Source organism: Rhynchophorus ferrugineus, unplaced genomic scaffold (genome assembly GCF_030347505.1).
Source record: "Rhynchophorus ferrugineus isolate W39M unplaced genomic scaffold, kcgeb_rfMv2 rfM8, whole genome shotgun sequence".
Classification (NCBI taxonomy): domain Eukaryota; kingdom Metazoa; phylum Arthropoda; class Insecta; order Coleoptera; family Curculionidae; genus Rhynchophorus; species Rhynchophorus ferrugineus.
Genome location: NW_027472587.1, coordinates 13,882,814 through 13,899,633, shown reverse-complemented (window position 1 = coordinate 13,899,633; position 16,820 = coordinate 13,882,814). Strand labels below are relative to the sequence as shown.

General features: G+C 32.0%; 1 protein-coding gene across 1 annotated transcript; it reads right to left on the bottom strand.

The window, feature by feature from the left end:
- Positions 1–11,519: 11,519 nt before the first annotated feature.
- Positions 11,520–13,159, bottom strand: LOC143201525 (uncharacterized). Its single transcript, XM_076412653.1, has 4 exons — positions 12,503–13,159; positions 11,948–12,218; positions 11,723–11,890; positions 11,520–11,620 (listed from the first exon to the last, which is right to left on the bottom strand). The coding sequence occupies exons 1-4, from the start codon at positions 13,001–13,003 to the stop codon at positions 11,520–11,522; spliced, it is 1,041 nt and encodes a 346-aa protein (XP_076268768.1). The 5' UTR covers positions 13,004–13,159.
- Between the last annotated feature and the right edge of the window lie 3,661 nt (positions 13,160–16,820).

Below are 16,820 nucleotides of genomic sequence, written 5' to 3'. Positions count from 1 at the left end.
TTTGTGTGGGAAATTGTAATGCTGATACTTAAAAGAGCACTGAGTATTTCTAAAAACAGAAAAGTTGTTTACTAGATTCTCGAAAACCTTTTTAAATTTATATAAACTTTAGTAGAATTATGAAATTATTTTATAAAAATATCTATGATATGCTAATGATAGGAAGACAAACAAATCTGGATTAATAGTTAAAACAAGTGTAAGTTTAAGAAGCTTCTTTTACATAAAAGAACCATTTTCCAGTATCACTCATAATTGCATTTTCGATATTCATTGCGACAATAGGTTAGATGACTGCAATAAACAATCACAAAAATATAGATTCATAACAATAATATACAACTGCTTAAATAATATTGGAGATGCAAATCTACTTCTCACTCTCTGTTCTAACCCTGCCTGTTGCAACTGTAACTGTTCAATTATGTCGAGGTTCGGTGACTGGGCTAACCAGGGAGCGTAACTGGGGCTTATGAAACTAAGAAGATTCCACTTTTTTTCTTGTTAATAAAAGATTAGATCTAGTATATCTTAAATACATTATATCTATTATATTAAATATATTATATCATTATATACATTATATCTATTCTATTATATCATTATTTACATTATATCTATTCTATTATATCATGATATACATTATATCTATTACTAATACATTATATATAGAACTTGAAATTATTGAATTATTGAAATATCACGTTAATAAATAAATCACTTAAAACATTACAAGCCTTCGATAAGGTTTGGCATGAAGGCCTATCTAGTTGCTACGAACTATTAAAATCGTACGTTACAACTAGAATGTTTAGAGTTGTTGTCCCTCGACCTCATCTACACAAATGCAATGCCGTGTTGTAGCTGGAATAGCAGCAATAGCGGCTAAGATAGGAAAAGGTTTGATTAACACGTCTAAGTTCGGATTGTTGCAGCATGGCTAGGTTGGTACACAGTTTCCAAATGCTGAGGAAGAAAATGGGCCTATAATCACCTAACCAACATGGTTATTTCAACACGGTATCGCCATGTTGATATATAGATGAAAAAATGTAAGAAATTATGAAATAAAATTTGACTAACATAATTTGTACCATTTTTTTTATCTATTAACGCCTAGAGTGGAAAAATTATTAGATTACATGCAAGCTGCTACCTTTTGCATGGGCAGTTTAGACTTCATGAATTTTTAAACCTTTAATATTAAGTAGTAAATATTATTACAATTTATTTAAGGGAATAGCGTGACATACTGGTTCGACGAAACCTTGACGACAAAAATTGATTAACAGTGTGGAACAGAAGAGACGCTTTTTGCCTAATTTTAACTTTACAGCCCGCCCTGTAATGCGAAATTTTAATCAACCCGGTCTCCAGTCTTACGCAGTAAAACACGCCGCTTATATCAGTCCCGCACCTCATCAACCAATTAGATGGTAATAAAACTGTATGGAATTCGCCCAATTTGCAAAGTTCTTCCTCGAATACGAGTTAGTATTGATTAATTCGTACGCCGGGAGACGGTTTGTACTTTATAACGACGTCAATTTCTCTAAATAATTCCCTACATGCTTCTCCAGCGCCCGCTCCGCCCCTATTCACACCTTTACATGGTAAACACTTTGATAAAACTTTGTTCAATAGGCTACCGACCGTTCGAATGGTAATTGGAGGAGAACTTTAGATAATGATTTCCGGAATGACTAAAAACTTTAAACGACATGGTTGGTTTAATTTCCTTTTAAGAGTCTACTCAAATTTGTCATCCAACCAAGCTGCATTATACATAGTTAAGAGGAAGACAATCAAATAATATGAACACCCAACATATAAATAATATTTATTTATTAATAAAGTGCTGAGCTACAATACTTAGCGAAGTATATTTGTGGAGTGCCAAAAATGTTTCAATGGAGTGTTGTCTCATTATTGTAGAGAAATATACGCCAATTGCTTACACGAAATTACGTTGAGAGATAGAAATCTACTTTTCAATCTGCGTTCTAACACTTCCTGTTGTAACTGTAACTGTTGTCAATGATGTCAAGGTTTGATGATTGGACTGGCCAGGGAATATAATTAGAGCTTATGAAACTAAGAAGACTGTCAGTTTTTTTCTTGTTAGTAAGAGATTAGATCTAATATATCTTAAATACATTATATCTACTCTATTATATCATAATAAACATTATATCTATATATTATATCTATTACTAATACATTATATATAGATCTTGAAATTATTGAATTATTGTATTAGCAAGTTAATAAATAAATCATTTAAAACATTACAAGCCTTCGATCAGGTTTGGCACGAAGGCCTATCTAGTTGTAACGAACTATTAAAATCGTATGTTACAACTAGAATGTTTAGAGTTAAACAAGAAGAAGCTCACTCTACAATAAAAGAAAGTAGATCAGGTATACCACAAGGAAGTGTAGTGGGGCCAATGTTTTATCTACTCTACACTTGTGATATACCACAAAAGGAGAACGTTACAATGGCTGCATTTGCTGATGATACTGCGATTATAGCTGTCGGAGACAATAGTGAAGAAGCCTCACGAAAATTGCAACAGGCAAGTGACAATATAAATAATTGGACACAAGCTTGGAAAATAAAAATTATTAAAAGTGAATATGTGCACTTACAATCTGAGCATACAAGCACCTATAAGATTAAATAATTCTATCATTCCATATAGTAACAACGCTAAATATCTCTGAATGAATCTTGATGCAAATCTTCGCTGGAAGGAACATATAGAGAAGAAAAGAAAAGAACTGGATTTGAAATATAGGAAAATGTACTTTCTAAAAGGATGAAAATCACAATTATCAGTACATAATAAATTGTTATTATATAAGCAAATACTAAAACCTATATGGACATACGAAGTTCAATTATGGGGATGTTCTGCAAAGAGAAACATAAACAAAATACAAATTTTTCAGAACAAAGTCCTGAGAGATATTGTGGGAGCATCCAAATACTATAGGAGTGATTACCTACACCGAGACCTTCAGATACCCATACTAAGCCATACTAAGTAAGAGTAAGTAAATTGCAAGGGGACATGAGGCTCCATTCTCATGAGTATATTGAAGTATTGCAGCCTTTGGATACCACCAAAGCAGAACACAGACTCAAAAGAATCAAACCATCTGATCTTGTGTAGTGTTGCGTAGTGAGGTGCATATAATAAAAAATACAGTAGTGGCATGTATAAACATTATTTCACCAGAGACTGAGATAGGGCCGATGGGTCCTGCTAGTTATATACCTAGATTTAAGTTATCATAAAGACAAATTGTAGGTTAGTCGGAAACGACTAGTAACAATGTAATAATTAAATAATAAAAAAACTTAAAACAAATCTGTTACGTTGTGTTCAAGTCAGTGGCCCATCTGAAGTTAATTCAGATTCATTCTCCAATTCCGTAACAGTGTAACATCCGGTACACACGTTGGATCTCAGTTCTTATTACAGATCTCTAAAAAGGCCTGTATAAAAATGTTAAATTAATTTACCCATCAAATGCCTTTTTAAATGTTCTTCTCTTTTTGTTGTTAAAAAGCTAATTTAAATCAGATTTATTAGATGCTTGTGCATCTCGGCTATTGTTATAACATATATAACAAAATTTTCTTTAGAATAATGAACAATCAATTTGAACAACTAAACCGATATGTAACCAGAAACATAAGCATGGCAAAAAGAACTACTGAGTTATTATGTATTCTATACTCGATAGCAACTGGAATTTCTGTAAATTACTTCCTGCATGTCTCCCTTCTTGTCATCTTTGTTCTCCGACACCCACCTTTACATTGTTAACGCTTTGCCAAAAGTTTACAATAGAATATCGACCCTCGTTTCTAATGGTAATTGGAGAGGATTTCCGATAATTATTGAAGTGTGGAAACTTTACCTATAGGGCCTGTTATCGCTTAAAGTACATAACGAAATATAAAGATAAACGAATTCCTTTATTAGAACCGTCCCCTAGTTTGCCTTTGATGAACCCTCCAATAGTGCTCTTTTTTTCCCTAAATCTCTATGGTATCGTCTACTTTGACGTCTACGAATTCTAATAAACAACAACTAGCTATTTTCCAGCTAATTACCTGTAGATTAGGTTAGCAGAGATTCTTGTGCCAAGATTCCTAGGACCTGGAGGGTTTTTTAAAGCTTAGATGTTCCCTATCTCTAATAATAAGTAATTAGCGGATTTCGATAAACTTAATACACCTTTGTTGACTTTACATCTTGCTTTTTGAAGCTTTTTTCCGAGCTATGTAAATTATATAAGCGTATGCTTTGAGCAACCTTGGAGAGATCGACAATCCAACAATATTTTCTTGATAAGTAAGTTGATTTCGGATAATTGAATGAATTCAAACGATTCCACTTCCTTTTCTTTTCCTTAGTCTGAAAGGCGAGTAAGGGTCATGGATAACAATGGACAACACTTTCAATAAAATGTACAAAATTGTATATTATGCAAATAAATTCTTAAAATTTGGTTCTAAACTCTGTATGCAAAGATATTTATTTAAATGTTTCCTATATATTTTTGTTTATGAGAAATTATTTAGGAAATAGTCGATTCTCTGAAGAAGATGTCAAAGTTAAAAATAAGAATTATGTTAAATAAGAATTTTACTATTATTATTCAACTTTGTTGGACGGCACTTTCGAAAATATTATGTTTATTAAAAACATCAATAATTAAAAGAAATAAATAATATTGGCGAAGCAAAGTAAATTATATTGAATTTATTGAAATTAGGAAACTGTTTCGTGTGTAGAGTCCTTCTAAGAGCTATCAGCATATCTATTTGCAAGATTCATTAAGATAAGTTAACATTGGTTAAATCGTAAATTCGGAATGTATACTAACTACGTCAGTTTCTCCGATGCTCTATACGCTATTTACATCTTCAATGAAGCAATTCATCTTAAGTTCATCGAGGAACATCCTCTATTTAACTGAGTTGAAAAAAAAAACTATATTTTGCCAATAACTTAACTAATCAACTAAAAATGAGAATATAAGAACAAATACAGAAATATATCTTTATACACATAATTCTTTGTCCGCGTGTATGTAATTAGACTCCTCCTAAACGGTTGAGGATATATGGTTTGACAAATATCTCCGAATTTGGGACATGGGCACTATCTTACATAGGAAACTATAGAAAATAATAAACTACATCGCCTTCCTTTTCTAATGGCGGAACATTCTTTTTGAGTTGATCGGTAAAAACGATCAAGTTAAAACAACAAAAAAATCTAGAATATTTAGATTTTGTGTTACATTAACAATGCTATAATAATAGTAATTACATTATTGTGTTATTCTTGGTCGTTTAAGATATATTGGTTTTAAAATATCGAGGAATAAGTGCAGAATGTTAAATTTTTAAAAGTTATAAAATCCAAACAACTTCAGTTTTATTTATAGTGGGAATGTTACTTGGAAATTTTATAACACATCATTTTCAACAACATCGAATAGGTATCAACATGCCAAAATTTAATGATAACAAGAACAGAAAAGAAATTGATACTTGTGTTGGCAGTAGTCAAGTAATTAATGAGGTTTGTCAATAAAGAATAATAGCAAAAATTGTAGTAACTGGTAATAATTAAACATTCATTTGAAACATAATTTATTTTGGTAATGATTTAAATTTTATTTTATAGGTAAGATATAGTTCGAATTTGTTGAGAGTGAAAGTCGAAGAATATGAAATTCAGAGAATCAGAGAAGAAGAAATATGTCTGCAAAATGCTGTCTAGCATTTTGTTGAGATGTAAGAAGTAAGTAAGATGTAGTAAGTGGAGAATGGTACTATAAAATAATAAAATGTGTTGATAAAAGTTAACAAAGATCAAATAAACTAAATATAAAACTACGACACCCTAATGATCTAATGATAAGGAAAATACAATAATAATTATATAAGAGTATAGGTACATAAATTATTGCTTAGTAAAAATAACACAATTTCTATCAGCTTAAAAGTACGATCATCCATTCGTTTTTAGCTAGTAAATGTACAATATATTAATTGAAAGCTTGATGTAGATAACTCCTTAATGGGGTTTGTCGATAAAAATAGTAGGGGTCATAGTTTATTCATATTAGGTCATATTTGGACATTTTTATAAGAATTATACTGCTTTCACATATACTGATAGATATTCGGGTGTGATTTAGTATATTTTATATTATACAGCGTGAGTTAATTTAGAGTATATACTGATTAATAAAAATAAAATTGTCAAAAAAAAGGAAATATTTTAAAATACTGTGCTATTGTGCTGTCAGTTTGGTCCCAATCTGTTTACTCATGATAAGGCTTTTCTACTACCTACTACACTACACAAAGTTGTAGAATATAATGAAGAATATTTTGATTAATATATATTGTCCAATTTTTCTCAATAAAAGCAATTTTAAACTGAAAAAATATCAGAATACATGTAACCATCTAATAGTAAAAGTAACATTATTTTAGATCCAAATTCTAAAGTCCAGAATAGATAAATAATGAATCTATTTCTTATATTTTTAACATTAATTTTAACATTTTATAAAACATACGGATATGATTATAAAATTGAAATTATAAATATAATTAGGCGTATCATGTAAAACCGCCATATCTGTAATAGGAAAACTAAATGGTTGCCTGCCGTTGGGTACAGCTGGATATTACCTATTCTGTCTGAAATAAAATTTACCGCCAATATAGGCCCAAAACTTCCGTATCGTCTCATATGCCGGATATAATGTTCCAATTAAAAGTTTTAGGGTCTAAATTTTATTGACATCGATTTCAGATAACAATAACATCAAAACTCCCTGGTTGCTGAGTCGTTTATAAACAGTTTTTTTAATACCTTTAATTATTTAATATCATATATTTAATTAAATCATTTCCAAAAACCAATTTACTATTATAGTATACATCCTAAATGTATTCTCATTATTTAGGTCAATATAATTTAGTGTGACATTTTGTGTAGTTATTTTTCAAGTAACCTAGATAATACAACGTGGGGCAAAAGTCCCGCTGCCATTTTGAGTACCTATAACTACCTAAGTTTATTTGACCTTACATTTTTTGTTCGTTATGATTGAAAAATGATATCGGCTAAATGGTGACCGCGATTTACTATGCAACTTTCGGCTCTTTTTAAGGCATTTTTCATGACATCCTGCAATATCGGATCGCGAAATTAATCTTCGCGGAAACACGTCATTCAAAAAACTGAATTATTGAACGAGCTGTGTGTATTCTGGCCCCAGCTTGCTGACACCACATGTCTTCTAGTCCTTGCTCTTCCATTTCCATTTTTTAATAAAACTCAGTTTATATTCTTCAGCGATTAAATGGATATATTATTCATTAAATCATGTTACGTTAGAAGTGCGTGAAGAGGTGGAAGTTCAAGTGGCATAGTTCCGATGATTACGTTGTTTTATTCAAACATTTACTTGCTGCTTTTAGTGGTGATTTCCTAAACAATGTGAAAGCACGCGTTATAATCAGTTGAGTATATTGTTTTAAAAAACGAGATTTTCTCACGAATGTTTGTTCTAATTTCATTTAAATTTTTTTGTTTTTGGACTCTATTAATAGTATTTTTGATATATTTTTAATAACCAATTTCTGATAACAAAGTTGTTACGGAGCAACAATGATCCGGTTCACAGCAGTATTCTTTACGTTCTTGTTTTGATTCATAGTCATGGTATTGGGATTCATCCATAGTAGTAAAATGCAGCTGAGGGTCACTGGATCTCACTGGGATTTCAATCAACTCTAACTCAGTTTATATTCTTCAGCGATTAAATGGATATATCATTCATCAAATCATGTTACGATAGAAACATTCAAAATTTCGTTCCTCTTTATATTAAGATTAAATGAAAATAATGTGATCTTTTTCCTTCCTGATATTTAATAAAACAGTTTTCAGTTTTATATATATATATATATATATATATATATATATATATATATATGAATGTTCTTATATATATATATATGAATACTAGCTGACCCGACAGACTTCGTCCTGTCAAAAAGATTTGTAATGTGGCAGTTTTTGTGCCTACGTATTTTAAAAAATTCTCCTGAACAGAACCATCACCCTGGTGATAGGGCGTTGTGAATAAAAAATAATTAAATAAAACATATATAAGGATTGAAAAGTAAGTAATCGCTTTATTGTTAATCATGTGAATCATAATTATTATTATTATTATCATCGTAGTGCTTTGTGGTATACGATGTTCTTTGTTTGATTACCTGGCGCATAGATAAACAAATCTGATGGTTTTCCAACACGGGAACAGGCAACATACAATTGACCATGTGAGAAACATGGGTTTTCTAGATTAATACCACAAACACTTAATGTTTGCCCCTGGGACTTGTTTATAGTCATAGCAAAAGCAAGCCGCACTGGAAACTGTAGTCGTTTAAACTCAAATGGCACATCAGTCGGAATCATTGGGATGCGCGGTATGAGAACATCTTCTCCTTTATACTTTCCTTTGAGTATAGTTGCTTCTATCACATTGTTTAGTAATTTTTTTATCGCTAACCGTGTACCGTTGCAAAGACGCGGTTGGTTGATATTTCGCAACATTATAACCACCGATCCAACCTTTAATTGAAGATTGTGAGGTGGCAATCCTGGCAAATCCAGCGAGTTTAAAAATTCCGGTGGATAGTTGACTACATCATCTTGATTAGTAGCCGAATCAACTGATTTATATATCCTCAATTCGCCTGTAATTTGTTCTTGAATTTTGAAATTTAATTCATTTACATCTATGTTTTTTGCAGCCAGTATAGCTCGTTCGCTCAACCAATCATGGTTTCTGTAATTTTGAGAAACATCTGGAAACACCTTCTGAATAAGTTCATCTTTTGATCGAGTTAACTGACAAAAACTTTGAGGAAAGTTAATGCAGCCAGTCAACATGTCTATAGGAAATTTTCCATTACCGATGTCAATGAGTTGTTTAGAGAATATGTTTCCAGATTGGTCATTTTGCAACTCGACACGCATATTCTTGCTTAAATGAAGTACTTTGACATGTTTCCACAAATTGGAGGACTTTAGACATGCATTGAGTTCATCAGCTGGCGTTGATCGTGGAATCACTGGCAATGTTTGACGAAAATCTCCTGCTAATAAAATCATTGCACCACCAAATCGGTTATTATTGCTACGTAGATCTTTTAAGGTTCTGTCTAAAGCCTCCTAAGATTTTTTATGTGCCATCGTGCATTCATCCCAAACAATCAATTTACATTGCTGCAAAACCTTTGCCATTGCAGAGTTCTTCGAAACGTTGCAGGTTGGAGTTTCATTGCTTTGCATATTTAATGGCAATTTTAGTGCTGAATGGGCTGTTCGACCACCTTCAAGCAAAGTTGCTGCGATTCCCGACGAAGCGAGTGCAAGTGCAATTTTATTTTGTGAGCGAATTGTTGCTAATATTAATGAAATCAAAAAAGTTTTTCCTGTACCACCAGGTGCATCTAAGAAGTAAATCCCTCCAGTTTCATCATTTGTTACTTTCATAAGAGTTTCAAATACATACTTCTGTTGTTCATTTAACAGTGGAAGATTTGTTTGAATTAATTCTTTCAAAGCGTTGAGATCATACAGTCTTTCTCGATGCAACTCTTGGTTAAAAGCGTCATGCATTGGACGATTGGGCGCGGTCAGGCCTAATTGAATTAATAGTTTGTTTGACATTATCAAGCACATGTCCTCAATTGAAATCAATGCTTCATTGTAAATTTCTTCACTGATTTGTATATTTGGATTTCCCATTCTATTCCGTATTTGATACAAAATATCATCACACATATAATCTTTGTACTTGATCCACAAATCAATTGGGTTTGATGGGAAGCATGTAGATATGATTATAGAAAACAATGTTCGTATTTGATGAGCGTGTGATGATATTACAGCATCATTGAGAGTTTGATCCCAATGAGCGTCATTTTCAAGCAATTGCAAACGTTGACAGGCTTCTCTGTAGGATCCACACAATTCACCATCAACAGTTCGTAACTGTTGGAATGATGTTGGGCCACGTACATTGACTAATAGCAGTCGTAAATAAAAACATTCATCATTGCTTGGATGTACTGAATAAATCCGGCCAATCGCATCGGTGGAATATACATCTGTATATCCTGGAACTGGTTTTCCTTGTTTCCGTCGTATAAATCTCCTTGAGGATTGATTCCAGGTATAATATTTTGGCATTTCAGAATATAGCAATGTTTGTGCGAAATCATCGTTTTGGCATGTCTCAAAAAAACTGGTTAATGTAGTAGATGGTGGCTGAGCAGCTCTTTGTACTGCGTTCTGTGCTGTAAAATACACTCTTTGTCCATTTTCTAAATGTACAGCTAAGTGAACAACAGAAGGGTGTCTCTCATGAATAGGAAAAGAAAATATTCGCCAAACTGCTTCATTACTGCTAACATAGCGGCCCATTTGGTATTGGGTAACTTCATCATTAGAATTCTCTGCACCAATTCCAATCACAGCCATATCACTCCCTTTGGTTACATATTTGCAAATGTATTTAATCGATTTCACTGAATGGCAAGATTCAACGTTGATGTGTGCTTTGAATGTCTTTGATAAAATGGGTGAATATGGAACAATCCAACGATTATCTATTTCAATATCTTGTTGATTTAATTTGACAATTGTTGATTTTCCATTGTCTGCTGTCGATCTGCGACGATACAATGGATAACCGTCATTACCAGTAATTGTTTCCGATATTAATGTCCGTGGATATCGTTTTGAACATTTACCATCCATCATACACGGTGAATTTTGATTAAGAGTTCCACAGGGACCATGTATCATGTTTTTGATAACTACCTCATGCAATCCAGGATCTACTTGTACATTAGGGATTTCAGCTGATATCACTGCATCAACTTCATTTGGCCTTATCTTTTCAACCAACCAAATCAAAATGTGTGCATGTGGCAATCCTCGTTTCTGCCACTCCACAGAATACATCCAGCAGCGTGTCTCACCAAACACATTATGTTTTACGATGAAATTCATTAAAGATTTCAACTTTTGTCTAAAGACTCTGGCTGTAATATCATGACGATCAATGGATGATTTCCCAGGTAATAACTCCTGCTTAATTTCTATCCATTGCGGATTGAATGTAAATGTGATGAACAAATCTGCTGTACCATAATGACGAACATACGACATGGCATCTTGAGCATATTCGTGCATATGCCGAGGGCTTCCGATGTATGTTGCTGGAAGAATAGTCATCCGACCGACATTCTGTGCATTTCCATCAGTATTAATCGCATCTCGGAGGTGAATATACTCTTCAGATCGGAGTTTGGTTTGATTCAACCTGATGAATGTTAATCTCTCCGTTTCAATTTTAACATACATGTCATCAACATATTTGTGATATTATCGCCGACATTTCAATATGTGATTATCTGCATTTTCCCGAATCATTAGGCGGTATGAATAATAGTTCATTGAACTGACTTTTTTGTTGGTTTCAGAACCTGTAAACAGATTTTGTTTTAATAACATTCAAATATAAAATTAAAATACATAATATAGTGACTGAGATATTATCGCCATAGCTAAACTAATATTTTAGTTACCTGTAATGGGATTTATCATTTTTATTGATAAATCGTAGCCATCTTCACCTTGCCAAAATATAATGGGATATTGCAGTGCATCATATGAGCGGTGTGTTTCCTTTATAGGTTGTAATTGAAAATTCCGACGATGTAAAACAATATCACGGGATTCCAAGTTTTCTCCAACTACAACGATAGCAACTTCATCAATAGTTGGTGCATTAAAACGTCTTGTATGTTGACCTGCAGGTGTTTTATCAGCTCTGATTACAATTTTGTGATTATCGGATGGCATCAGATCCAGGGCAGTTTTAAACAATATAATCAATTGATTGTGTTGATGAAATAAAGTTTGTAATTGTTCTACAATAGACCTTTTTACTAAATTGTTATGTGCACAACGCAGATCAATTTCTTGTGGTGAATTGCCCATAAAATAAATTTGCAGGAATTTGTTGTCGCTATCTGACACTGGTAACAGTGAACCTGCTCTGTGATATATTTGCCCTTGTATCTGTAAATAAAAAAAATATTATGGTGTGGTATAAATTAATGGATTGTCAATGATCAAACTTAAATAATATTTGATCTTAAAAAGTATATATTTAGTTTTAACTAATATCTATCAAATATAAAATATAATAAAAGTGTCACTGAAACTGAATCACCATATAATATGATGACTAAGTGATATATTTCGTAATGATTAAGAAATTGAAGATTAGTAACACATCTTAACTTTGGTGACAGAAAATTTTGTTCGCTAAAATAATTATGAGTAACTGCTATAATACATACCTTGAAAGTTGGCATAAAATTTTCCCGAACTGCATTTGTTGCCCCAAATGAAGTCATTTGAAAGCAATTGTTATATTGTTGAATATGTGTCAAAAAGTGTATAGAATCTGTTCCTATTCCTGAAACCAATGAGTACAATGGTTCTGGTGGTGGATCCAATTGTATCAATTTCACTTTACCATTTGCGCAACACAATCCATTGGCATCGTTTTTGTATTTTAATGCCTTACAGTGTGAGCAAACCAAGTTCATAGAACCAATAACAACACATTGGTAGTTACTGTAGTCAATTGACACATCGTAACTGAAAGCAGCTGGATTCAAACTTGCGCGATTATTAGTTGAATGTCGCGCTCGCGCTTCACGCGTTTGTGATATCCGAATTCTTTCACGTTCATTTCCGTCGTCACGTTCTTGTGCAGTACGATTAGATCGGTAATTAGCTTGGTTTATAGCATTTCTGGTTCTTCTACCTAAATTGCTTCGTCTTATAGGAGGCATATCAAATATAAATTATTTTTTCACTAATCACGAACTAAACAAACACTAACTAACTAAACACTCTGCACAAAACACGATATACGAATTTGTTTCGTGTATCACTTGACAATTCATCTGTCATCTGTCAAAAGTCATCTGTAACAGACAACTTTTTTTTTTAAATTTGATATGACTTGAACTCAAATCCTTTTAAGCCGTACGAATTGTTTTATTTATTTAAAATTTGAATTAAATTTTAAACAAATAAAAAATTTTAAATAAATAAAACAATTCGTACGGATTAAAAGGATTTGAGTTCAAGTCATATCAAATTTAAAAAAAAAAGTTGTCTGTTACAGATGACTTTTGACAGATGACAGATGAATTGTCAACTGATACACGAAACAAATTCAAACAAAAAGGGCTATTTTTAGGGTTTTTCCAGCAATAATTCTAATTTTTCTCGCCGTAAAAACCATCCCTGAACTTCAACGAACATTTTAAAAAAAGATTTGGCCAAATTGGTCCAGGCGTTGTTGAGTTATGCGCTTAGGAACATATTTTGCGATTCATTTTTATATATAAGATATATGTTCTTTGTTCAGCAGACATCAAATTATATCAAAAGCTGAGTCCGAAAATATAAATATCTTGTAAGCAAAGAGGACAGACGTTATTGTCAACTTATGTTAATCTCTGACGAAATTTTCGTATGTCATGTGATCATACCATTCTTAATAGTTTTTATCCAATTTTGTCATAACTTTGTAATAGTCGAAATAGTGCTTTGTTTAATTACTATTACTTATCGATACGTAATACATGAAGAACTGCACTATGGCCTCGAGATCAAATGAATCCACAGAGTTATTAAAAGTTTCGCCATAACACATGAAAAAAGGTTACTAAATCACATCAACAACTGGACAACACGCAGCCAATTAGAAAATTGAAGTAAACTAAACCACATGGACTTGTTATGGACATCTTACAAGTATTACTCTTAACTATTCAGCATTGGTCTTGCTTCTGCGGTGATACAAGTACCAAGTACTAAGGATACCTAATAAAGATGTTATACTAAAAAAGTATTAATTTTAGTACAAATTAAATAATAATATTTATTATGGTTTTTGAAATACACAAAACAATATTTGTTGTCACTTATATAAATGTCTCGTTACAGCGTGTAATTTGGAAAGGAACAGTAACTCATTATTATACAGTTACCTTATACATATATATTACTCGGACGGTCTAATTCTAGTTCTCTGCAAGACTTGAATACGAAGGGTAAATGGATATACGGAATTAATTTCTATAGTGCAAGTATATACATACATATGAACCGAATGGACACTTTATAATGACATTCGGCGGTTATATTAGACTCTCGCAGGACATCGTAGTTCAAAGTTATATGTTGTATCCAGGTTGTTTTATAAATTGGTCATAATATATATGATTGTGAACGAAAAAAAGTTTAAATAAAAGAAGTCGTAGCTTGTTTTATTTAAACATCTAAATTTACAATTCTTTGGTGTATTTGTGACTACATTCATTTCTGCGTCGGAAGAATACTTTAACTTCTGAAGACACTACCTCATTCTCATTATTTTAGGCGAAATTTTGAAACATTTGGTTCTCACATTTCCACATATTTTGTATTTCAAAGTGTGCTTATTGAAAATCGGTCAGGTATTTTGATTTATATCTTGTAGTTTGCAGGATATGACGATTTGATATTTTATAAATTATAAATCGCTGACCTTTGCACGGAAACTATAATATAGTCCATTTTTTTGTATATATGTCATCAAGATGTTTAGTGTATTGTCTGCCGCAATTTGCAAATTGGCGTTGGAATCAGACAATATTTTCCATCTCATTTCATCCTACTTTAAAAAGATACAATGTCTGTTTAGTTCGGCCACGTAAACGAAAGAGCCTGTCAAAGTTGTCCGGATGTCAGGCGTATGCAAAATTCTTGAAAGTAATAGTGATAAGAGTTTATAACTCTAACCTATAAACTATTGTGACTGTATACTTAACTGTCGCTTATAGATGTACTATAATGTTAAAATATATTATATTTGATAACATTTTTGTTCAATTATTTTATTTAGATTAGAATTTTGTTGTATGTCAAAACCAAACTGAACTGAAACTCGTACTCGTAAAACTCAAAAGGTTTCTAGCGACTATCGACGAAGATCTTCTAAGCTACCTCCTTTATTATAATTTCCTCACTGGGAATCTATATGGAGCTCCAAGTATTCAGCTTATTCTGATAACCAGTTTTATATTAAATGGTTTAAAACTATTTAATGGTCCTGGTTTAATTCCTTAACGAACACGCGACATTTTTTATTACATGTAGAATATTTTTCTATCTAACATATATAGTTACAACCAATTTATTTTATCGTTTCGTTATCAATTTATTAAAATTGTAATTAAATTTTTGGCCTGAGTTTGTAATTGTTTTACAGTTGATTGATATTTCATTTTCAGTACACAATGCGTTCAGATTATTAAATAGTCCTCCCAAAAATACAGATGAAAAACTGTTTGTAAACAACGTAACTGACATTTCATTTTGCTTTTCATGTTATAAAGCAACAATAATGTACCTTTGACAATGCGGATATTATATATTTGGCTTTGTAAGCGATTTTTTACATTTTATGTATTTAAAAAAATATTTTGTGTGCGTGGTAGTGAATGGCCCCCAAACAACGCTTCTTTCCACATATCCAAACAATTTTTGATGGATTATCCTTCTCCAACAGCAGTATATCTGCAATTAACTATTAATAAATATAAAAACCAACAAAACCCAATTGAATGCTATTGCAACTTTTACCTTTTTCCATCAATTTTTATGGTCTTTACATTTTTTTTTGTTTTTGTCTTGGTTTTTCAGAGAGACAATTTTCTCTAAAATAATTTTATTAAATTATGTTTATATCGATAAAATAGTTTGTGTACTTAGTGTTCTTATACATTTCATATATTTGTTCTCGAATAGAGCCAATATGATGGTCAAGATTCGTCACCCACTTAGTATGTAGACGGGTTTTCTTGGGCGAATCTAATGTGTTATTCTTCATTTTCTAAGCGATGTTATTCGCAGTACCCACAGTGATATTTAGCACGGCAGCAACCCCCTAAAAATGTTTTCAATAAAATTGTAGCGACTTATTTATAATATCACCAATAATTACCTCTCTAAAGGAATTTACCGGCAAAAGAAGCCTCCGTTATCTCGTTCCTTTTCGAAATAATCTATTAAAGCCGCAATCAATCTGCGACCCTGAATATCTATTGTTTTCGGCATTTTCAAACAAAGTAATTTGATATATTACGGAGCGATTTAAAATTTATCAAAATAAAGGGCTAAAATAATATTTGCCGGTTTATAATCTGTAATAATTATAAGTAATATTTTAAATAATTTAGCGAATATCTGACAACCGGACGGCGACCAGCTGTCAGACGTATGCAAAATTCTTGAAAGCAAACATGTCCTAATAAGAGGTTTTAACTCTTACCTATATATAAATTATTGTGGCTGTATAATTAACTGTAGTTTTTAGATATAGTATAATGTTAAAATAAATTATATTTGGTAATATTTTTGTTCAATTATTTTATTTAGATTAGAACTTTTTGTATGTCAAAGCCAAACTGATTTAAAACTCAGAGTTGATGCGGCAACATTGTAACGTTTCGACGTCACAAATATCCACGACGCTTTACTAAAAAGACTTCTTGTTTATTTACTTTTGTTCCTCTCTTTCTCTCTGTCTCTCTCTCTCTCCCTTATTATAAGCAA